Genomic DNA, 25,128 nt, shown 5'->3' with positions numbered 1-25,128 from the left:
GAACTGAGGTGTCACAGTAGTGCCTCTGAAGCTCTTTGCCTTATATTTTTCAGGAGACATACAGGGAAACTATCCTTTTTTGAGAACTAATCTATTATTCTGAATTTTAAAATCCAAAAATTGACAGTCTTATAAAATTGCCACAAAATCTGCAAGGTAAAATATTTATAACCTTAAAATGCATAAAAATTTGGTGAGATCTCTCCTTTGTTTGATTTCTTAGTGAGCTAGATTCTTACTTTCCTTATTTGGACAAGAATGTTATTTCCAGAGAATGTACATTGAATTTCAAGGGATTTTGTGCTGTCTAGCTGACTCAATAACTATAGTTTCATTGGGCCTCTCTTCAAACTGCATCAGATGTTGGAGCAGGGAAGCACAAAGCAGAAATACTGAGCAGAATTCCTTCTTTTCTTCCACTCAGGTGGAAAGAAGGTGAATGGGAAAAATTCAAGAACCGGAGAACACTTAGAAAAACACAAGGAATCTTCATCGTTTTTATTTTCTTTTTTCAGAACTGTCATCCTTCTCCAGTACTCAAAGACATAGTGTCTAATGCCATCATAATAGAGTCCAAATGTGTTCCTTAGCAAAAAGATATTCAGATGAATCATTAGCAACAACAGAAATTTCTAATTTAACACAGCAGATTGAACACCTGAGTTTATCATTTATCTTTTCTAAAACAATAGTAAAATGGTAGTAAACGTATATAAGAAGTGTAACCCTCTCTCATCATATATATATATGCAAATATATGCATGCAAGTGTTGTTAACAATGGAAGAGAGCAAGATGGAAAGTGTATACATGAGTGGTATTTGGCTTAGTACAGAGGAGAAATCGGAAGTCTCAAGTCCTACAGAAAAAGGTACAGATAAGAAGAGCTTATTCACTCTAAATCTAAATAGCAGCAGAGAGAGAGAGAGAGAAGCTAATTAGAGGATTAATCTACAAGGCCCAATATATAATCAAGAGGAATTTCAGAAAAAGTACAGGAAGTAGAAACCACTCCAGGTATTTTAAGCAGAAAGAGATTAGTACAAGGAATGATGTGCTTACAGAATCGATGTAAAGGATAAAAGAACAGGTTCCAAGCTGGACATCTTGAAATGATGCCCCTAAAATATAAAACTGACCAGTAGGGCAAGCTCCCACCTCTGAGGCCACCACTGGAGCTATAAGGGTGTGGGTCTGGAGCCAGGCCACAGCCATACTAGCCTTTGAACATCAGGAAAGTCTAAAATGGATGCCTAAATATTCCAGTAATAAGGAAGTTAGGTGAAAAAGCCACCAATAGTGGGCCATTTCCTTGGCACTCAGGAAGCTAGAAACTGAATTCTTCTGCAAAATCTAATCTTGATAGCCAGTGTTAATAGTCAGTTGCCAAAGGAAAATGGAATCTACTTGACTTCAGCCATTCTTGGGCAAGTGAATCTAATTGTAGGAACCTAGTAATCACTCAGAACATTAGTTGCAAGAGAAATTGGGAAATGTAGTTTCTGGCTGGGTAGCCATGTGTTTATTTAAAACTCTATTACTAAGAAAGAATAGATTTGGGGGGACAAGTAACTCTAGAAAGAAATAAGAGGTTTATTTTCCTGAGATATTGAACCAAAGTGGCTCTAAACTCAGGCAGGTGAATATAGGGGGATTAAATAAAAGTCTGCATACTGAACAGTGAGATTCCCAGTCCATTTCCTCCATTCAGCTTCCAGAATGCCAGAAGCTAGTTGTAATCCCACAGGCATGATTGGAAAATTGTTACTTGGGTATATTAGTCCAAGAGAAAAACACTAAATATATTGATATTTAGGAACCCTAATGAAACGGTCAGGGGAAACACACAATTCCATAAAATCTTGCCACACATAAAGCTTCCAATCAGATTTTAATGCATCACACTTAAATAGAAAGAGATTTCCAAGGATACTAGTCATTTGTTGAATGCCTTTAACACGAAAGAGAAAGACCAAAATAAACAAGCAAACAATAACAACTCTCCCCCCCCAAAAAAAACCGCCACAACAACTAGTCAATGAACATTTGGAGGGAATGGAAACAATACCAATAACAAAAGAAAACTCAATAAAAGGATGATTAGCATTGTCATAGATTTAAGATAGTAAATAAAAACACAGCACAATAAAGAAGAAACAGTAACATAACAAGAATGAGCTCTTGGAAAGTAAAAATGTGATATCTGAAATTTTAAAATTCAATATAAGAATTAGAAGATAATATTGGATGCAATCTTGCTGAAAGTAGAATTTACAAATGAGCAAGTAAATCAAAGAGAGAGGAAAACAAATTGGAAGATCAATTTACTAAGTCCAGTATCTGACTAAGCAGAAATATAGGGAAAAAAATGACAGAAAAAGCATAAGAAATTATCAAAGAAATAACACAAAAAATTTCCCAGAACTGAAAGATACAACTTGCTGTATCAAAAGGTTCCACTAGTGGTCATTTTAATGAATAAAAAAGATACATTGAGGCATATTATCATTAATTCTTAAACCACCAGAGATTGATGATGATAATGATGATGATGATGATGATGATGTGTGAGAGAGAGAGAGAGAAAGAGACTGACAGATTAGGAGAAAGTTTACATCTACTGGATTAGGAAACAGAATAGCATCTGCCTTTTTAGCAGCAAAATACTGTCGAGAAAATAATTTGCAAACAAGAATTTAATGCCTAATCAAACCAATGAAGTTGAGAGAAGAGTGAACTAAGGACATTTCAGACATTCAAAGTCTTTAAATGGTCACTGCCTACATATCCTTTTTAGCCCTCAGCTCTGCAAGATGCATCATATTCTATTGTCTCTTGCCTTGGTCTTAAAGCATCCTGTGGTAGAAAAGCATGGTAAGTCATAGACAAGTTTGTGATCACTCTGGTAGATAGCAGTCCGAGTTGTTGCTCTGTTATAGCTCTGCACATTACACAGACCTTTCCAACTGCTGAAACAAACAAAAGATTTTCCAGTCTTGCATGATGATTTCAAACATGCGGGTGTTAGAGGACTGCATATTACTAGTTGGTCATTATTAGAAGCTGGAACTAGATCTATTAATTTCAGTAAGGTTAAGGTCTTTGGAGTTGTCCATGAAGTCCACTCAACTAAAACAAACAAACAAAAATGCCACTTTATGGAAAGACATTTTTAGCAAAAGTCAAAATTCCTTCTTCTTTCCCTCTCAGTCTTCTCTTTCTCCATAACTACTATGATCAACTACTATGATGAAGTAGGAACATGTTGGTTCAGCACCTAGCTTATAGAACACACTTAATAGCTAACTGTTGGCTGGCTGACTGCTGAACTCACTGACCAAATGCCTGCATGATTCTAGATTTGAGGGTGAAGCCTGGCTTGAGAATTGCGTGATTGATTATCTTTCCTAATTCTACAGTCTTGGAGTAGTATGGGAAATGCACATAGCAAGTGGCCATAAAGACCTCCCTAATTAGTAATGGAATCAAAGCATAGAATTGGAGAAAAAGATAGAGGAATAAAAGACCAAATTCTGATCTCAGCCTTATAGATGTACTTTATATATACCAATTGAATGTACGATTTGGAGAAGACAATAAATGCCAGAATAGGTGCCTGAGATGTCTCCATTAAAATTCCATTATGTTTTTTTAACTCTGAATCTTGTTTTAACACAAATGTAAGTTACATTTGGGTCATTTGTACCTCAGTGTGAATAAGTTTCAGGTCTTTTTCCAAGACAGAATATAGGACAGAAGGTCTTTTTCCAAGACAGAATATAGGACAGAGCACAAAGCTTGGTGAAAACAGGGGGAAATGGGTGCATAACCAAGAGCGAATCGGAGACCAGCTTCATTTCTGCAGCGATAAGGGAGCAGCTCCATGGACCTCCATGGTATCAAGCTTGCCTCACATGCTTGGGGGGCCATCCATTGATCCAAAGGAGCAATGAATTTTCATCTTAAAATCAATTTGTAGAAAAATCTCTGTTGAGACGAGGAAGGGTGACAGGCAGGTAAACTAAGATTTGTGTGGCTTAAAAATACTTATTAAACATGTTGCTGAAACTCCCAGGTTGTCTATCAACCAGCTGGGGATTATAGCTGGGGATTAATTTAGATTTATGTAGAATCTAAGCTTCCATATCTGTCCTCAGTTGTTGAAGAAATGGTTTGTTATGCAGAGCTTTAGAGCCAGCCCAAGGATTGGACTTAATAAAGCATTTTGGAGGGGATCAGAGTTTCTGGGGTGATCGGTGTCTCAATTCCTAATCCCTGTATACACTTTTGATCGTTTATTCAGCACCATGCCTCATCATCACCAGGCATGCTGTGGGCAATCTTTCCCCTGACCTCCTGCACAGACCCACCAGTAACTCATTCAGATGGTCCTTTTGGAAGTCATCTGAATATTGCACCTCAGTGTTCATATACACAAAGGCTGCCAAAGCCTGGATATCACAGAGGCTTGGATCAATTTATCCTTATGTGTGCTCTCATTTTTATTATTGAAATTTAAAACCATATTTAGTTTATTGATACCAAAATGTTTACTTGGAAAAGAATAAAATCCCATAAAAGCTGTGGTCTCTGTGATTTTTAGCACAGTATATATGAGATGTATTTAAAATGTCAAGAGATCAATTAATTGTGAAGAGTTTCTTTCCAGCCAAAGTGGAGTGAATTATTTAAAAGCCCTGGCATCAAAAGCAGCTAGTGCACCCTTTTTTTTGAGTTATTTACAAGTACTTTCATAGATGTAACCCCAATTTTATTTTTCACTGTCAGAAAATCTCAATTATAGCAAAATATAAAGACCTTGGTGAGGCAAACAAACCATGAAAGAGAGAAATTAGAGGGCTTAACATTCAGGGAGAGAGGAATGTAGCTCATGTGGAGTCCTATTTGTTGATTATGGGTCTTTAAAGAAACTTGCAGGCAAGACTGAGTTTATGGCTCTGTTTTAGAGTTGGTGGAAGTGAACTTTATTGCTCGGGTTCTTGACTTTCCTGCTAAGATCCGCAGTCATCATTTCTCCCTTTGCCCTACAGAATTTCCTCCTTTGGATTGTATCATATGTCCATATACTGCCTTGTATTGCTAATTTGTTTCTATCAGTATTTCTTGTCTTTTTAATTTTATATTAACTTATTCTGTGCATCCCTACTTACTTTCCTCCATTCAGAGGACTATTTTAGCATGTGACAGGCACTCAACAAATGCTGATTGATTGACATCATTGATTGACACTGACATGTTGCACATCGATGACTGTTCTGTTTGAGCTAAGCAAAATTGTTGTTGAATTCATTGCTAACCTAAACTATTTTTTAGGGAATTTTACATTTTATTTCTGAAGTGATTAATTATGTATTATATGCGAATAAAACCAACATCTGTGAAAACAAAAAGAAAGCAAACAGTAATGATGATTTCCATTCTGATTGTCATTAATGCCCCACCTACATCCCAGTTTAGTGATTATTTGATGGAAAGCTATCTTGGTGTAGTCTTACTATTTACTGTAGGGCTAAGCTTGACTAGGAGTTAGCAGATCTGGATGCCAGTTCCCGTGCCACTGCTGTTTGCTCCTTTCATGACCAAATCACTCAAACTTATTCTGGACTCACTTTCACCCTTTTGTCAGAGAAGAGCATGTTTTGCTTCTGCACAGGAGTATGTCATGCGGATGAAATGATAAGGCATTTGAAAGAATTTTGAAATGTTGGAATGAGCCTCACTTCCTCATATCCCAAGTTAATATAATCCTTGTATAGTACTTTTTAAGGGATGGTGAATTAGATTTTTTTTTTCTTTATAAGGCAAAATGCTATAACTCCAGTTCATAAACATAAATATAGATTGCTCATATTGTAAGAATTCTTAACACCTCCAACTGTTATTTTCAGATATATTCTATCCATTAAGAACCTTTGAAAAGGAATGATTTTTTTTCTTCTCCTTTGTGTAAAGATAATTATCATTGCTTGTGCAATGATCTTACATTTTCACACATTCTTTGTTCTCCTTGAACTCATTGGCTTTTGAGAAGAAGAAGACTTTGCCTTCTCTCCATCACAGTGATTCCTTTTCCCCGGCCCATCTCTTATACTGAATAACTTGGATCTGTTTGTAACATTAACCTGTTTTAGGAGGATGAGTTGTTTTTAGGAAAAAGGTGATGGGTTTGGCTCCATTGTGCCTTCCAAATACAGTCTAAACTTTTAATTTAGGATTTCAAAACTTTGTCTTAATCTACTGCCTCAGCCTTATCTCTCACCCTTACCTCATTCTGTTGGAATGGTTGGAAACGTATTGATCCTGATCATAATATTCTTGTTTCTAAACCTTTGATTATGTTGTTCTCCACGTTCACCTGTTGAAATTCTGCCCATCTTTAAGTACCATCTCATCCAAGAAGGCTTTGTGGTCCTCCCACTGCAAACGTTTTTCCTCTTCTGGACTTCAGTCCCTTTTTCTATCTACCTTTCTTATGGCATCTAGTCTGTTCTGTTTTAATAGAACAGAATTTTTTGTATTTACTGTATTTTTTGGGTTGTTTATTCAGTTTTTATTTCCTGCTTCTTTTATTCCCTGTTTCTATCTCCGTTGACAAAACTTTAAGCTTCTTAGGTTGTGTTCTACTTGCCATTATATTCATAAGAGTGTCTAGGAAATTTTTCTTGGGCAATAAGAAGTAGCTCATAAGAGTTGTTAAATTAAATTGAATTACTGGGCCACATTTTTAAATATGGGCATAAAACTGAACCTTTCATGGAACTGAACAAGAATAAATCTCCAGTGTTAGTGTACTAGAAGAGTCTTGATGTGTTACTGGAAGGGAAGAATTAAGCTGTTTGACCAATAATGCTAGTTAGTTTAGAAAATATGTATTGCCAGGAATCAGTAACCAGATATCACAGACATTTGGAGTCATGAATGTTGTTCTACAAAGCTAAATACTTGATTTATGTGTTTGACACACAGCACACACATTTAAAACTTATCAAGAGTCTACAAAACATAAAAAGAGTGTTTTAGAATTTGGGCAGGTCTTAAAAACAGAAAGGGTAAATCCTACATGTTTTAATAAAAACTTGTATTATGCAGTTTCCTTAACCTTTTGTTTAGAAAAGTCAAACTTGAACAAATATTTTCAAGTAGTACCAGGAACAGCTTTGTGTTTTTATTATTATTATAACATGAAGGGATCTTTCTGGAGAAGTAACATTTCCTAGCATTTAGAATCCTATGAAGGCCACTCTATACAAAGAAATAGAGGCGTTAGCATGAGCACAGTCATTGATAGGCTTCCTGACTCTTTAAAATTTCTATCCATTTATTCACATTTCCCCTGCCTATTTGATTCGCATTGTCTATATTTTCTTCTTAGATTATTAAAATGGGAAGAAAGTTTCACATTCATTCCTCGATCCCGTGAAGAGCTTCCAGACAACTTTCCAAAGGAAATCCCTGGGATCTGCTATTTTCTGGAGGTAAGGACTGGTCCTAAGCAGCCGAAGACTTCTCTTTCTTCATCGAGAATAAAAAAGGTTTCCTACAACATTGGCACCATGTTCCTCCGGGAGACGAGCCTCTGAGACCTGCTGCAGATCAAAGACTCCTCCAAAAAGCACAAGCCCAGAGCATGGGTCACCACTGGAGAGTGGAAAGAGATTGCTTCTCTTTCACTGCTTTGTTGAGAACAAGCAGAGGAATTTCTGTGTTATGTCAGGCAATAATCCTAGAAAAAGGTGGGTGATGACTGTCAATAAAAAAACTGGAGGGCAGGGGAGAAATAGGACGTGTCCATCCATCTGAGTGTTTTTGGTCATATCTATATTTTAATTACAAGTATGGGCCCCCTTTCACAACTAACCAATAAATAGATTCTGTGTTTTCCTGTTTCTCACACATACAGGTATCTTTCCCTATATATTTGTATCACTTTTGAGAGCCAGTTTTGATTACATATTCCTACATTTAGTGAGTTGGTATGTGAGGAATATTTTCTAATTTGGTTTTTCTGAACAGACATTTCATATGTATATCACGGCGGTGTGGTAAACTTCCCAGCAGGAAGAACTGTAACTCAGCAAAATATTTTAGGGATATTACCTATTTTTATACACATTTCTTCTTCTAGATGATTACATTTCACACAACATTAATAGATTTTCAGAATCTGCTACTGTATAGTTGGTATATTATGTGACTCTAACCTGTTAATCTAATATTGTTTCACTTGTTTAGAGAAATTAGTGCTTGGACTGAGAATACATATAACCAAGGATTTCAGATGCTGAGAAAGCATTGTTTGTCTGCTTAGTAAATATATCTTTTAGATTTAACTAATGTAGCATGGAATCCAGAGGAAATGGAATTTCCTAATAGCAGATATATCTGTAACCAAAATTAAGGAAAGGTCTTTTTGCCATCTTCTGACAAATACGGTTAAAATGAAATGCTCTGCTACATCGGACCCTTTTCAATTTAGCACTTATAAATAGAGGTAGTTCTTGCAACATACTAAAGTGCATTCTGATAAACAGAATCGTACTAAATGACATGTTAGTACTCCCCTTCCCCTTCCTTGTTGGATGCCTGCTAAGGGTTAACTGCCACTCTCGGGCGCAGATCCCTGAATAGTGGCATTAGTGAGAAAGAGGTGCAGGACATGTTGCCAAGGATGTTGTTTCTCCTTGCATGATAAAAAGCAAGGATAAACTTGTATTTTATGACTTTGAGATAAAAAAAAATGTTCTTCTGCAGTTTGATTGATGTGGCTTTTAAATTCAGTGAATCACCTTCATGAGCGCTGAACTAGGTCTAACCTTTAGACCTAGTAATCACCATAGTTACCAATAGGCTTCCATCACATGTTTGGCTAAAATGAAGACACGTTCCCATTAATTAGCACTGCATGAAAATGTAGTTACAGACTCACTCTGAAATTAGGAGCACAGTGTGTCCAGAGTTTTCCTATTTTGGATCAGATATAAAACCTAAATTTCTATTGAATTTCATGAGCTGGAAGCATTTGTTTCCTTGAAACCTTAGGGTGGCCATTTTCTTACTCCAATAGGTATAGTCATTGGTAACTTATGTCAACTGAAAGTAATGTTTTTCTTTTTCTGGTCAGAGATTTTGGCTACATTATGATTTGGTTATGATATAACTCAGCTAAGGAGCATACTAACTAGCATCCAATGTAGTCTATGAGGCTTAATTAGTGTTTTTAAGTTCTCTAAGTGTGTAGCTAGAAAACATTTATAGATATGCAAAGTACTTGTTATAATGAGGATCACTTTTATAATTGTTGAACTCTGTTCTCACCCTGGGGCTTATGAGGATGCTAGTGCAACACTCTTTGCGTGGAGACAAGACCTAGACCCCGAGCTCTCTGAGTCCTTGCCTGTCCCTCTCTTCCCTGAGTCTAGGTCTCTGTTTTGAACCACGTTGGGGTGAGAAGACCAGGGTGTTTACTGGAGGCTGTGTAGGCTGAGGACAGGGTGCTCTCATGGGGGTAATTACTCAGAAAGGAATCTTTTCAGGGGACTGGGAGATTAACCCCCTTCCTTCACAGGGAATAGGGAGGAGGTTTACAGTCAATGTGGACAGACCAGGCTGGGAGCACCTAAATCCTCATGCCAAGTTAGGAAATACCTTAGCTGTGCTGAGAGGGGCTCCTTATAGCATGGGAGTATGGGGAGAAAACCAAGCTCACTGAAGTCATTTATCCTTATTCTGCACAGTAACTTAGAGCTTATTATGATGTAGTAAATCAGTAAACATTTTGGTGGTAAACAATGTGTTTTGTAACCATAAGGCTGAACAAGACTTCCAGGAATCATCCAATCTATTTCTCTGCTTTTTGTAAAGATTTGTCTCAACAACTATTGTAAACATATGATTATTCTTTCTATAGTTAAGATTATCTATGGGAAGCATATTTTAAAAGCATCATTGAAAATCCACTTCATTATCTGTTAATTGGTAATAAGACCCAAGACATGAATTGTATATACATTCAGTTTGTCAGAAGAATAACAAACTCTTTCTTAGTTTATATGATTTTACTTAGAGAAGAAGTAGCCATTTACATTGTCACAAATGTCAGAATGAAGAATATGCCAGAGAACTATTAGACCGGATGTAAACTACATTTTTCATACAATATAATCTAAATGTATCTTTGAAGCTCTAGTCTGAGTCAGTGGTCTAATCTGTTACCATTTTGCCAACCTAGTACAGTTTATTATTATAGTTACACTGTTGCTATATGTGTTTGCAAGGTACTGTATAAATTAACTCATTCTAGCTGCAGTCATAGAATTTAGAAGCTGTGAAAAAGTATTATGTTTTTATTTGTCCTATATAATATAGTCCACATATCCTCCATTAGGAATTGTGACAATAACAATGGGTGGTGGTTGGTATTTCATTTGACTAATATCTATACAGTATTCTCACCTACAAACTATTACACACATCATGCATTTTAGAGTGTCAGATTAAAATGAATTTAAGTGGATGTCCCATTAGAAATCAAGTGGTATTAAATTGGGAAAATGGCGTAAACCCACTCTAAAAGTGATATTTTAAGATATAATTTGGTACCTATACCTCCTCTGTTTTAGTGTTCTTTCAAGCAACTAATTTGAAGAAGTCACTTTATGACTAGCCATTAGTACCAAAGCTTCATATTGGCAGCAGAATCAAGTTAGAAACCTCCATATGCACCCAAAACATATTGCACAGTATGTGCTTTGTGAACCTTAATAAATAGGTAACATTAGCCATAATAAAAAGAATAATACCCAATGCCTGGATAACTCATATAGTTGGGTCTCTTGGCTGTGTAGTATGGTGTGAATAAGGGAAAGAAGATATAGCTTCTAGGTGACAGGTGACCCAACTGTCTAAAATCTTCCTCAATATTCATCTATTCTCTTATATTTTAAATTATTTTGGATTTCACCTTTAATACCTAATTATGTATGGAGTCCAGTGAGCTATGACCTATTGTGACTCTGAGACAGGCATGGATGCCTGAGACTTGAGAGTGGGTCTGTGGATTCACTGCTGCAAATGTGAACTCTTGTGGTCTCACACTTGTTCCTCTTGTTCAGTGACAAGAGTATCAGGAATGTAGTGTTTTATTGTGAAAGTGCAAAAGTGTGTGCCTCTCCAGGAAAAACAGAGCAAAACAGGACAGCAACTTAAACAAAATTTCGTTCACAAGTGCAGCAAGGTTTTTAATTTTGCAAATTCCTCCAGAGTTCCAACAATAAAGCAAAATTAAATTGATAGATACAAAAGGCAAAGCCACATAGAATTTGGGAAACCACCAGGCTCTGTGTTTTGTGCAGAATCATATTGCTACCAATTGAAATAGTGTATTTGAGGTTGGGAGGTATCAAGAGTGAGCTCAAGATTATGACCATCATTAAATGTATTTATTGACGCCTCCTTGAACTCCTGGCTTGCTGAGGGCAGGTGTTGTGGACCATCAGGGTAGAGAGTAAAACTTCTACACTTAGATTTCTGTCTCATCATGCATTTTGAGCACTACTTAGCCCATGCCCAGGCCCTCTCTTACTCCATGCTGTCACTGGAAACCATCTCCCTCCCCACCCCCAAGCCTGGACTCATCAAACACCATCTTCTCTGTACCCCTGAACCTAACATGGCCACCAAAAGAGTTGCTGTTGCCTGTTTCAGGCAGATAGGAACACCTACACAACTCCTGGCCCAAGGAACAATGCACTTCTGAAGTGAACTAACCATTCTCAGTTGTGCTGGGGCGTTGCTTACATCTGCAGCTTCTCCCTCTGCTTTTTCTTCAAAATACAATCTGACTTCAAGCACTTGGTGTAACTTCTCTGAATGTTCCTTCAGAATGAATTTTACATGACTCTGAATAGGCTTTGGGTGGCACCAGATGCCTTTCAGCCAACAATACCCAGAAACTCAAGTCTAAGAACCAAGCTCTATATTATAGCCTGAGTATTTATATTATTAGATTATAGATCTTCAACTACAAAAATTATGTCATTTCAGAGGTTTCTACAAGCATATCTTATTAGGTACCACCTGAAAAACATGATGCATGAGAGACTAAATTATTAAGGTTTGACATATTCCAGGCTGAGTGGTGATTCTTTATGGGTAGCTCTTGATACGAATGTACTTAAACTCACAACCAGCTGATTTAAAATACACGTAAATTATGTTGACGAGATTGAACAAATTTTATTGTTAAATGGGTAAATTGACCCCAGCTTTGGACTCAATTCAGGCTCCTCATGGTGGTGAATGAAGAACACTGATATTATATACAGATTAACATAAATCTTGTCAGAGTATATTGAGATAGTGTGCAAAATTCCTTCCTCACACTTGATTCAAACAATTGAAACCTAAATATTATTGTCCTGCCACCTTCCTATTTCCTTTATTCCTTTGTTCTTTCTTTCCTTCCTTCTTCCTTTTATAAAAAAAAAAAGTCATTGATACATTTATAACACAGGAAGAATCACAGTGCATCTCATGTTGTAAAATAGTTTTATAAAGTAATGAATATTCTTAGTTTGAGTGTGTGTGTTGAATGTAGATATTACATAATTAAAAGGAGTGACATTTTAGAAGGACTTGGGATGTAGAGAAGTAAAGTTTGTGTCTTTATTTCTAATATGTGATGACCAGACCACAGCTTCAGTCAAGTGCCTCATTGCCATCCCATACTTATTAAGAAATGGTCCTGCTCAATGGTTCAACTCATGAGCTTGGCAGTGTATGGCTGCCTTCATAAGAATTACCTAGGAAGCTTTTAAGAATACAAATTACTAGGTTTTACCTTCAGAGATTTGGATTCAGTAGATTTCAGGTGGGGCCTAGGCATGTGTATTTAGAAAATCACTCTAGGTAATGCTAATATACAGCCAGATTTGGGAATCATTGAAGAGTACTCAAATAATCCCAATTACTAGAAATAAATACAAGTTGACTGAGATAGCAATATATTATTTGTAGTTATTTTGAAAAGCTAAATACTCTGGGCTTCATAGCATTATTTCTTTCACAAATTTTAATTTTAGCTTTGGTTTCAAGTTTATAATCTGCCTTTGAACATGAGTCTTCAAACTTATTAGAGATAGACGTCAACACTGATAAGCATGAGGGATGAATATTGCTCACTATAGGGCTATTAGGCATACTAGATATGGTACCATTTTCTTAGTTACTGCTGGAGCTGTGCAGTGTATCACAATATTTGCTGATCCTCACCACCAAGATATAAACTATGAACTTTTGGACAGAGAAGCAAATGTCGAAGTGACAGCCTTGTTTCTGAATGCTTCGATTTTTATATTATGAAAAGTCACCAACCTAATACTTTGTCTCACTCTGTACTTTTCATATTGAATTGTACATTCGTCTAAAAATGATTTCCTAGCAATATCTTGTAACAACCTTTCAAGCAATAATTTAAGCAATGATGATGATGCCATATGAAACTTGCACTTCTGTGCACTTCATAGAACCTTTAGGGAAATAGAGACATGTTTTCCATAAGCAATAATATAGCTAGTGTGAACTTTTAAAAGATACTCACCATTTACAACAGCAAAATGAGCAGCAGTTGATGACTCAGATATAAATTATCTGAGCAAATAACATGCTTAATAATCTATCTCATAAGTCATTCTTTTGCACACATGCTATAAAGTAATTAATATACTCCCATCACATTATTTCTGTTGTATAATTTTTAAAATACCTCTCATAATATGATTTATATTCCTCTTAAGAGATTTGTGTGTGTATGTAATGTTGCCCAGATTTTCAGATCTTTGTAGTATATAATAGTAAAGAGTAGTTAAGGATGGAGAAATGAGTAAAAGCAGAGCATAGATTGGGTGAGTTGACTGAGAAAGTAGTCTTTGCAAAAATATAGATGGGTCTTCAGACAAGTTAATTAATTCAAATGTTGGTTTGATAAAGTCAGAAGACGAATGATTAAAGATAAAAAGAGCTCATTACCACTGTTTTCTATGATGGCAAGTGTTTAGTAAGTATAATAGTACTTTGGCTTCAGAATATGATTGGTTGAAAGTCATCTGTGGTATAATTAATAAACATCTGAAAATGATCATGTAGTCATATTGAAGATAACCTGCCCTTCTCAGCTGTTTTGATGATACTGCTAAAGCTTGCAGATTTCAAAATGGATAATTCATATTTTTAGTCTCATTAAAATATAATTTTAATCAAATGTGGCATAGTCAATAATAATCATCCCTTTAATAGTTAAATTACCCCTCCATCATTTAGGATAATGTATTAAGATTACAGCTAAAAGCAACTGGTAAACTTATGTTACACTGTGGAGCTTCTAAGCATCAGATTATTATTTAGCAAAGTCATATAAGCTTAGGATCCATTCCTAAGCATCTAAATGAGATTACAGCTCCTCTTATTGCCGAGCTGGGTCAACTCCCTTCTAATCGTGAATCCAACCCCGACCACAATTGGAATGGTGTGTGAGTTGGCTAGTATTTTTACCTTCTTGTTACCCATGGCAAAACTCAAGTTAGCATCCTCTTCCCCATAATTCAGAAAATTTCCCTATAAAAATCAAACAGGATTGTTGTTTCACTGAGAAAGATTTTGACAATTATCTTTTTGTATATTATTCGATGCTTAACTCTTAAGAAGCTTGCTTTTTAATTTTTAATAAATAATGAAAAATACTTAATTTGAATCCATTAAATTACAGTGAATTTATCCTCTCAGTTAATTCATCTAGTTACTGATCAGATCATTCTTCATATTAGACTTAAGCACTGTTGGTTATTATTTGAAAGCAGCAGCAACAAGAAAAACTAGGTGGCAAGCCTAAGTAATAGCTTGCTTCTGATTCTTTCGATATAAATTTTAAAAGTAAAGGAATCGGTTTATATTCATTCTTCCTCTGTGGCTTTTTCACTATTTGGAGATAAAGAAGGGATTCTACTAAATATATTTTTACTATGGTCTATTAAATGTAATTAAATTTAAGCAGGACAGCAATGTATTAATTGGGGTAAAATCAGAAATGTGCAAAATTGCTTCTTCACACCACCTCACTTTTTAAAGACAATTTCTGCCATTTTGCTGCCTGGCAATCATACATCAGACTGAGGACACAGGGACAGATGGAGAGAGTGGGATGGACAGGAGTTTTAGATGAGATTGAACAAAGAGATTTAATTTTTTTCTTCATGAAGGTATAGATACCCTTAAAGGAGAGGCAGTTTCTGTAGTAGACACCTCTTGTTTAATGAAAGCCAAATGATTTATCTGACTGCTGTTCATTTTTATTTTAAAAAGAAAAGAGAAAAACATCCTTCACAAGCCATTTTTGTTTTTTTTAGTAGTGTCAACCTCTCAGCAGCTGCACATATCAGTGAAACTGGGATTAGAAACTCACAGAGCTATATATAGAAATTCTCTGAAGGTGACGGATAGAACTAGTCTTGGTTACATTGATGAAGGTAAATGAAAGTGTCAGAACATCTGGACTGAAGGAAGAAAGAAGGCCAAATACCAGCTCTGCCATATGTCACAGAAAGGCCTGCTAAAATTAGCACAAAAGAACAGACTATCAGTGTGCAAGTGATATTAAAACAAAACAGTTTTTTCCTTTTTATAACATGCCTGGCTGAGCTAATATTCAGTGAGAAGAATGCAATTTAATTTTATACCTTCTTTTTCTGTTGTTCTGACATTATAGAAATTACATCTTTCCCTAGTTGGAAAATTTAATCACAAAGAACAGGAAATATTTATTCTATGTCCTAAAATCCGTAAAATTATTTCGGGGGCTATACTATACGCCATATGCTTCTTCACCTTGTTCTCAAATTGGGCTTTGGCTGCTAGCAAAACAAGTGGTCAACTTTAGAGTAGAAAGAAACCTTGATGACCCCAGGTCTATCCATCTCATTCAGGGATGCTCCAGAGAGTTGGAGCTGGGGAGAGAGTCCCACACATCATTTGATGGGGTTCTGTGGGAGAGATGAAGATATATTCCCAGTCTTCTAAAATTAAAGGTGGTTAGGTAGCCTCTTATCATCGTTCAGAAATGTTTCACTTACATGTAACTGATTGATTCAAGCAGAGTTTGTTGAGAACAGAAATTTTAAAAGGAGGAAACAAACTGGAACAATTTTTAATCAGAATTATCAGTTAGCAAAATAATTTAGGACAAAAACTTGCTGTCCCAGAAGAGTCAACTTACTCATATCCAAAAGTCAGAATGCTAGATACTTTTGAACATTTTCTAAATGTATGGAGTTCTTCATCACTGAGAAAGAAAAATAATTTTGTTTACGGATTCCTTAATGTTTTATCCCCTGGAGATAAAACGTAATTATAAATTACATAAAATTTTTTTCTCCATGTTTTCATTTGTTGCAGAAAAAAATGTAGAAGATGCCTTAAATAAGACAGACTTACAGATTGTGGCATTGAGCCATGGTTTGCAAATTTGGCAGCATCCATTTACTTAAAATAATAAACTGGTTTTAATAATATAAGGATTAAAGATAGTCCAACAATACTGTATTCAGACTTGTTCACATTAAGATATAGAGCAAAGCATCTCAAATTATACAGAATAAAATCTGTCAAAGTCAATTTATGTTTAAAGCCTTTGAACAGCAAATATAAATATTTCTGTGTCACCTCTAACAGGAAACTGTGCATTTCCATACCCACACTTCAGTTCCTAGAGCAATTCTTTTATTGCCTCCCAAGAAGCTTTCCTTTGTGGTCGATATCATTAACTTTCAAGGCTAGCAAGAGAGTATGGCTTTCTTCTGAGACTGGAGTGATCTGGATCAATATATTTGTGTATAACCACTTACAAGCCCTCCTGCCTTTTAACTTTTTTAGTTCAAATCTCCATGGTTAAAGTGAAGCAAAATATTGGAGCAGCCAGACAGTTTATCAACAACAGGAAACCTCTCTCCAAATTTTATTGGTATAACTTGCCATGTTGAAATTAAAGCCTAACTTCGACTTGGAGTCTCAGATAAATTCTTTTGTATTATTTGACTAGAAAGTATTATCAAGAAGAAATTAACTCTTATGGTAGATCTCATTCTGGCCAAGAAGGTCTAGATAAACTAGATGGCTGTATAATTATCTACAGTAATTCAGGGAAATTTTTTTTTAATTCTTTACTTTTTGCTCTTGTTGTGCAAAGATAATTATTAGTAGACGGCAGCCAAAATTATTATTCCTATCTTTTAAATTTGTTTCAGGTGTGTCACCGGGCACTTGTAAAATCCATCCCTTTCATTTGTTATGTAACTCAATGACCTGGAATAATGGATACTCAGAACTTTTTTTTGATCCTTAAAAACATGGTTTTTTTTTTCCCTGTCTAAAAGAATTCTCCTACTAAAATGCAAATGAATACCTGACTATGAATACCTGACTATAGGACATACCCCATTTTATGAGCATATATGAAATACTTTAGCTGGGTTCAACTGGACTGTAACAAAGAGAAAGAAAGGACAGAAAATGAAAAGAGACAGAAAAATCAAATTTTACCAATAAAATTATGTCTAAAACCCAACCCTATTAGCCTAAAACAAAGCTAAAAATAGATGGTAAGGTCAACTGATCATAGATTTTTAAACACAGTATTCATATTTAACAGAATGTCATAAAATTCAGCATGTCAAGACTTTGCTAAAACAAACAAGAAACTTAAGAAATATGCTAATCAGAATGAATCGATTTAAAGGGACAAAAGGAACTTTTTTGTGTGTGTGTGAGGAAGATCAGCGCTGAGCTAACATCTATGCCAATCCTCCTCTTTTTGCTGAGGAAGACTGGCCCTGGGCCAACATCTGTGCCCATCTTCCTCCACTATATGTGGGACGCCGCCACAGCGTGGCCTGACAAGTGGTGCATGGGTGCGCGCCCGGGATCCGTACCGGGGCCACCAGCAGCAGAGCTCTAACACTTAACTGCTATGCCACTGGGCCGGCCCCAAAAAGAACTTCTTGAATTATATATGCCCACCAGTGCAGAATTTGTTTTCTCTTGGGAAAATTTGTTACTATGTTTTCAATCAATATTTGCTGTACGATCAAATTAAACATTATATAGTCTTTATGCTAATGAGAAACCATGAAAAGTCCAAACATCAAGTGTGGCCATAACTTGAATATCAATAGAGTTTGATGTTATTTCTGAATAGAACTCTTGGTGAATGTAAAATGAGTGGGCTATATGTATAGATATTACATGCAGTGAACTAATTAGGCCCTTCAAGTGTGTCAGCATCCTCAGCTTCTCTTTTTTTTTCATTCTGTCTTTCTTTCCCTCCTCCCTCCCTCCCTCCCCCCTCCCTCCGTCCTTCCCTCCGTCTGTCCTTCCTTCCTTCCTTCCTTCCCTCCTCCCTTCCTTCCTTCCTTCCTTCCTTCTTTCTTTCTCTCTTTCTCTCTTTCTCTCTCTTTCTTTCTTTATTTCTCTCTCTCTCTTTTTCATTGTCTCTCTCTTTCTTTCTCTTACCGAAGTTTTATTATTTTGGCTGGAGCCTCACTTTTTCACTTTCACATGATTGAACACTTTGTGGATTCGTGAAGTAAGGAAAAGAAGGTGAACATTTAGATATAGATCATTTGAGGATAGCAATGACTGAGACAATTCAGACCTTGGCTTCTAGAGGTATCATCAGTTAAGAGAAACATGAGTCCAAAAAAAATATGTTGTTCTTTTTCACTGAATTTAAACACTTTCTCAAGAAGTATCAGGGTCAACTTTTCTGGACAACTTCCTACTTCTTGCCCCTACAAACATCTTAATATAGAAAAATCCTTTTATTTTCACATAGTGAATTTTTACTTGAGTACCACACTGCTAAAGATTGAAATAGAAAAGAAGCTTCTATTTGTAGGGGAATTGTTTTCTAAGAACTACTTCTCAATAAGGCAAATACGCCAAATGCTACTTGAATTTACTGGCTCTTTATCTAGAGATAACCGGTACACTGTCTTGCTTTCTGTATACCCCTCTGTAACTCAGTTTGGCATAGCATGGTGTTTTGGGTTCTTTTTTGAGGGTTTGAAAACATTTGCCATCAATTTTATAAGTTTACTGTATTGGAAAAGCAATATACAATGTATTCCATATTTCTTAGCTCTATGCCTTTGAAATTTTAACATATATTCAAATAGCTGTTTATAATCACAATTTTGACTTATTCACCAGTTAACAAATTGCCATGTTCTAAAATACAAAAGACACAGGTTGGATCATTTTACGATATATCAAGGGATCAATCATTTACAAATCCCAATCCAAAGCCATTTTGTTTTTCAGGGAATATTAATCATTTCTAGCAGAGTATTTGCTTCACAAGGGAAAAGAAGTCAAATAACTTACTTAAAAGAGTAATAATGAGGAAGACAGAAGAGAGTATGTCCTTCCATTTTAGGTACCCCTCAACACTATAATAATTTGAACAAGTCTTAAACAAGATTTAAAGAATCTTTAATCTCCAAAACCGAACAGTTTTTTCTGTTCATGTTATTTTATGGTAGTGTCTTAATATTACATTCAAACTACTTAAGAAGTTGTTTCCATGACATAGGTTTGTCTTCATTAACAGAAAATCATATAGAAGTAATACAGCTTTTTCCTTTCTGGAAAGATATGCTTCAGTGAGTCAAATATCTTTGAATTTTGGTTCTTATTTCTCATCTGGACTTCTTTGTTATACACCTCAGGGGTCTTCTACTCTAACAGATCAGGTACTCAGTCAAAGGAAGGGATATAAAAAATTCGGAAAAGTTAAAAACTTCAAAAGGGAATTTCTATGTTAATTGACTTTTAATTATTCCACACAGACAAATCTGTTTTAAAATTGTGAGAAACAGGCAGCTCCCATATAAATTGACACCTATGAAAATACAAATTATTTTCTTGCTGTTATTTTCAATGTTAAGACAGCCTTTGTCTTAAAGTGATAATACTTGTTCAGATGAAGAAATATGACTGTCAATATCTTTACCATTTTTATTTCTTGAGGGAAACATTTTTAATAATGAATGTAAAAATAGAAGAAACATGATTGAGGAAAACAGAAGAAATTAAGATGAAATTTGAACACCTGTGATCCACACTGCCATTTTCTCCCTCTATTTTGTTGCCTCTTACTGAGTTGATATCTAAGACCCAGATTGGCAAAATTTACAAGCTACTAATCATTGTCTCCTTTACGAATTTGGAAGTAGGCAAAAATTACTCTGATGATGTGGAAATTGATTCACGTCATCATGGCAGGTTGTGACTACTAGGAAGTCAGGTTAGGTTCAAATAGAAAAATGGTCCATAGAGAGAAAGATTTTCTGATTTTTCTTAGAGCTGTATGAACTGCTTTTCCTTTACTAAAAAGAAAGAAATCTTCCTGAGAATTTTGCCTTGGAAAAACTCTAAAGTTTTGTAACAACTGCCTGTAACCACGTTATAACTTTAGTAATCAAGTGACAAAACTGAGTCATTATGCTTTTAAAATGTACCGATTAAGTGCATTTCAGAAATAATACATATCATTCTTCATTTCAAAATCAGCCTACCTGAATTCTGACTCTTTCAACTGTGAGCAGCCATTTTACAAAACCAAAGGGTCTTATTTCCCAGATAGTACTATAAAAAACTTGCCTGCTCATTTCAATGCATACAATAAACAGCCAATGCGTTTCCATCAAACATTCCAGCACTATATAATAATACATAGGTTTCCCAACTCACTTAATAAAAACACATAGTTTTAATGTGCTAGGCCTTCATTCACTTCCTCTGCATGGGGTAGGTTTTACTTAACCAGATACCTGAATTATTTTAATGTTTTGTCCAATTCATTTGCTGTAATTTCATGGGTCTAACTTTTTGGTTTGGCTTGCAATGTAAATAATATTGTACATCTGCTATTTTGCTATCAGATTATACTTTGTGAATCATTTCTTTTAAAAATCTAGTTATCACAACCTTAAATTACAAGGTCATCAAGTAATACCAGGTAAATATACTAATATATCAGTAGGGCATGGTTAAATTGCATATATTTTGAAATGTCAAGCTATTTTTTGTTTTTTTAAAAAATGAATGCATCTTTTAAACCTGTACCATTAACAAAAATAAAGTTTCATTTAGTGTTTCACATTATGTTTTAAAATATTTTCCTTTATCCAGTAGTACAGGTTTAGAGAAACTTTTTCTGATTGAAATGATCAAATATGCCTCATTTCACTAGAATTTTAAGAATACTAGTATATGAAAAAGTATGTAAGCATTTATAGCATTATAAACATCCACTGTGTCTTCTTTGCTTTTCATGTAACACCACTTTTTACTCATTTGATTGTTTATTTGTAATTATTCAAATCATGCACAATGTAGATAGCATGTTTCATTATGCAAAATGTCTTTGTATTTACAGACTTCAGAACAAGGTAAATTTGTATATGAAAAATAGAGTGATAAAAACCTGGGATTCTTATAAAACAAAGTGGAAATGACAGTTGTGTGTTATATTTACATAATTCATTACAAAACTACCTGTTTAAGCCATGCATTTATTTACCGTATAATTCCAAACTGTCACTTACAAAATATTTAAATCAATAAATAATACCAAAAAAGGACAAGTCTATAGATTCTTTAGAGCATCTTTTTTCACACTGTGAATGACAATGACTAAGAGTATGAATGAATAGTAAATGAAAGAGTGGGGAACAAATAAATGAATGAATGGAGTGTTCTCAATGCGTTATCATTATGGCTGAAGTATTAGGCAAGGCCAATTTTGAATTATTTTTATAATATAAAATCTCTCACAAAACCAAACAGCACAGGTTACACTTTCTGCAGTTTTATGCACTCTAAATATATGTTACACAGAAAAGGCATGATTCACCTGTTTTATGGCCAGACAGCTCCTTCCCTGAAAGACAGAGAAAAGTGATCCTTTTACTGTCATTATTAAATGTTAATTGAATGCCCACTGGGTACCTGTCAGTGCCCCATCCTACATACAGTTAGATTAGGTGCAGCACGTACCTGTAAGGAGATCATTTTAATCCAATGTTCCTATATTTCAGCAGTATATACGTGTCTACAAAATCAAGCCATGTCTGTTATTTTGTTGGTCCCCTCCTCCATAACCACTTGGTCTCAACCATACAAATCTATTTCGAGCTATTTCTAGCCTTTCCCAAAGGACTTTCCATCCTGTGTTCACAGAGCTACTCTCATCTTCTGCCCCAGTCTTCTTATTGATATCTGCTGCTCTGGAGTCATGGCACTAAGAACTACTTTCCTTAACCATAAGAGAAGTGAAACTGAGTAGGCAAAAGAAGTAGAGGAAGTGTGTATACACACACACACTCACACACATGCTCACACACACACACACACACAAAGGCAGGATAATTGCATATTGCGATTAGAACGCTCATTCAGAAAATAGAAGAAAGAGAAAACATGTTGTAGTTCACTAGTTCCTGCATGGTGGGCAGGTACTACGGAGCCCTTGCTCTGGCTCACTGTTCATTGTCTATGGCCCCTGGCCCATCTATGGCACTTGGCTCTATTTGCTGGGGAGTATTTCCTTGTTCCATTGCATTCGATGGCTACATCTGAAGTGGGCATTGGGAAATATAGGCTCCTTGGGAACTGTACAGCTTTCACAGCCCACCTTCTGGTATACATGTTTGTAGGTTGAAGCATTGATGTAAACTCACAGATGTTTTCAGGACAGGATCATATTTGTCTTTGTTGTTGGAGAAAATAATCACCTTAAAACCCAGAAGGCTCCTGATCTATTTGCTTCCAATCAGTTCCATGTGCCAGCATACAAACCAAGGTTTTCTCCTAAAGTTCTTATTCTTGCCTTATTTCTTTGTCCCTATGATTGTCTCTTAATTTAATGGCAGCCACCTTGATGTCACATAGTACTGGAGGGACGGCTTTGGAGGGAAGGCAGCACTCTTAATCTGATCTCTGCCATAGGACTGAGTCCCTTTGTTACACTGAGAAGTCTTATTGGAGTTCAGTTGTTCACTTCATTCTTGTCTTTTTCTTGATCTGTTTTGGGCTTGTCCTTTTTCTTTGGAGTAGAGAAGTCATAAGCATTTTGCAAATTTTGTGTGTAAACCACCTAGATTTGTCCTAAGCTCAGTTCCTTCTCTTAATTCCTTGCCAAATACAGCAAGAAGAAGCCAAAACACACTAATGTTCTGGGTCCCCACAACCACTTCCTCTAGAAATGCAGACTCTGAAGGCACTTGACATGCTTTCCAAGTTATGCAAGGTCAACGTTTTTACCAAGTGTTTCTACCTCCTAGCACTTGTCCTCCTCTTTTCAACCTCACAAACCCCCACCTCGCCTCCAAGGTTTTATATTCTGCATATTGGTTAGGATAGGATAGGCTGTACTTACAAAAAAATCCGAACAGCTAAGAACCTCGTGCGATAAATGTGTTTCTCACTCATATATCAGAACAGAAAGGTTCCAAATTAGAGTAAATCTGCTTTATGCTATTATTCAGAGGCCCAGTCTGATGGTGGCCCTGGCTGGTAGGGTTTTATAGACCAGGCATGGTAACAGCATAGATCACTTTTGTTCACACTCCCACCTCTAGACTCAGTCACTCAGCTACACCTAACTGTAAGAGAGCATGGGAAATGCACTCCAACTGTGCATCCAAGTGAGTAAGGGTTTGATGAACAGCTAAACTCTTCTGCCATAATTATATTTTTAGTTTGAGGTTATTTGTTATCTTATTCTCAGGAAAACTAAACTATCTCATGCTTAAGTCTATATCTCCCTGTGTAAAACAGAGCTGGAATCTTTCAGAAACCATGCTTGTGCTGTTAGCTATGAGGTGGTCTTGGTTCTCTAATTCTCATGGGTAGAAATGCGGTAAACAAATTAATTATTAGTATCTGCAAACAAATCCCCCAAATAAAACATACTGACCAGACCACAGATTCCCACAAGTTTCCAGATTCCTGTTGCGTGAGCTCTGCTAATCAGGAAGGGACTCCACTGCAGTGTCATCTTTCCTATGATTAGATAAGAGGATGGAAGGTGACGTAAATTCCTCAAAGACAAAGCCCATCTCATGTATGTGCCAGGCACATAAGAAGACGCTAATGATCTAGTTGAATAGAAAAGCTGGTAGGTGCAAAGTGCCAAAAGAGGGGTTCCTACATTAATTTAAATAAAATTACAATGACCAGAACAAGGGAAGTAAGAAACTCCTAATCACCCCAGTACTGGACAGATTAAACACAGTTTTGGACTTCAAGCCCAGGACATTTTCCATTATGAAGATGCAATGTCCATAAGATGTCAACTTTCAAAATACAGAAGTTATACAGAAGCACTTCACCAGATTTTGATCTAAATTTATGCCTTTTAGTTGAAGGTTATGATTACAGAAACATATGTACAAAGAAGTAAGCACAAGTTGTTATTATTTAAATGTGTGATATTTGGAATTACTATACAGACCTGGGACCAATCCCAGCTATGCAATTTATTAGCTGGGAAACTAAAAGAAAATTCATTGTTGTTATTGCTCTCGAGTTGATGCTGACTCCCAGTGACCCTCTGTACAGCTTTTTTGTGCCATCTGCTCATCTTCTGGTGCTATACAACAATGTCCCACTGCTATTCATAGGGTTTTCATGGCCAATTTTTTCAGAAGTGGATGGCCAGGTCCTTCTTCCTAGTCTGTCTTAGTCTGGAAGCTCCACTGAAACCTGTCCACCGTGGGTGACCCTGCTGGTGTATCGGTGGCATAGCTTTCAGCATCACAGCAATATGCAGCCACAGACAGGTGGTGTGGTTCCCTGACCGGGAAAGAACGCAGGTCTCGGTGGTGAGAGCGTCGAATCTGAATAGACCACTGGGGCTGGCTAAAAGAAAATACTCCTATCCAATTAGACAATTGTGCTTCTGTTAGCTTAGATATCCATTGAAGGAAAACTCTTCCCTGCCCTTTTGCTAAAACCCCACATGGGGAGACTGGCTTGAGTCTCTCTTTTTAAGACAAAA

The 25,128-nt window shown here is 36.1% G+C and overlaps 1 protein-coding gene across 2 annotated transcripts in view; it reads left to right on the top strand.

Annotated features, from left to right (window-relative positions):
- GUCY1A2 (guanylate cyclase 1 soluble subunit alpha 2) overlaps window positions 1–21,704 on the top strand; it is a 284,330-nt gene extending 262,626 nt beyond the window's left edge. For both annotated transcript variants that reach the window (XM_004427377.3, XM_087433646.1), the window contains one exon: window positions 7,393–21,704. In XM_004427377.3, coding sequence (XP_004427434.3) covers window positions 7,393–7,600 — 208 coding nt within the window. In that variant the 3' untranslated portion in view covers window positions 7,601–21,704. The remainder of the gene's footprint in view (window positions 1–7,392) is intronic.
- The last annotated feature ends 3,424 nt before the right edge of the window (window positions 21,705–25,128 follow it).

Source organism: Ceratotherium simum, chromosome 7 (assembly GCF_057802395.1).
Source record: "Ceratotherium simum simum isolate JZ-2026a chromosome 7, ASM5780239v1, whole genome shotgun sequence".
NCBI classification, from domain to species: Eukaryota; Metazoa; Chordata; class Mammalia; order Perissodactyla; family Rhinocerotidae; genus Ceratotherium; species Ceratotherium simum.
The sequence above is the reverse complement of the archived record's forward strand: the minus strand, read 5'-3'. Positions and strand labels throughout refer to the sequence as shown.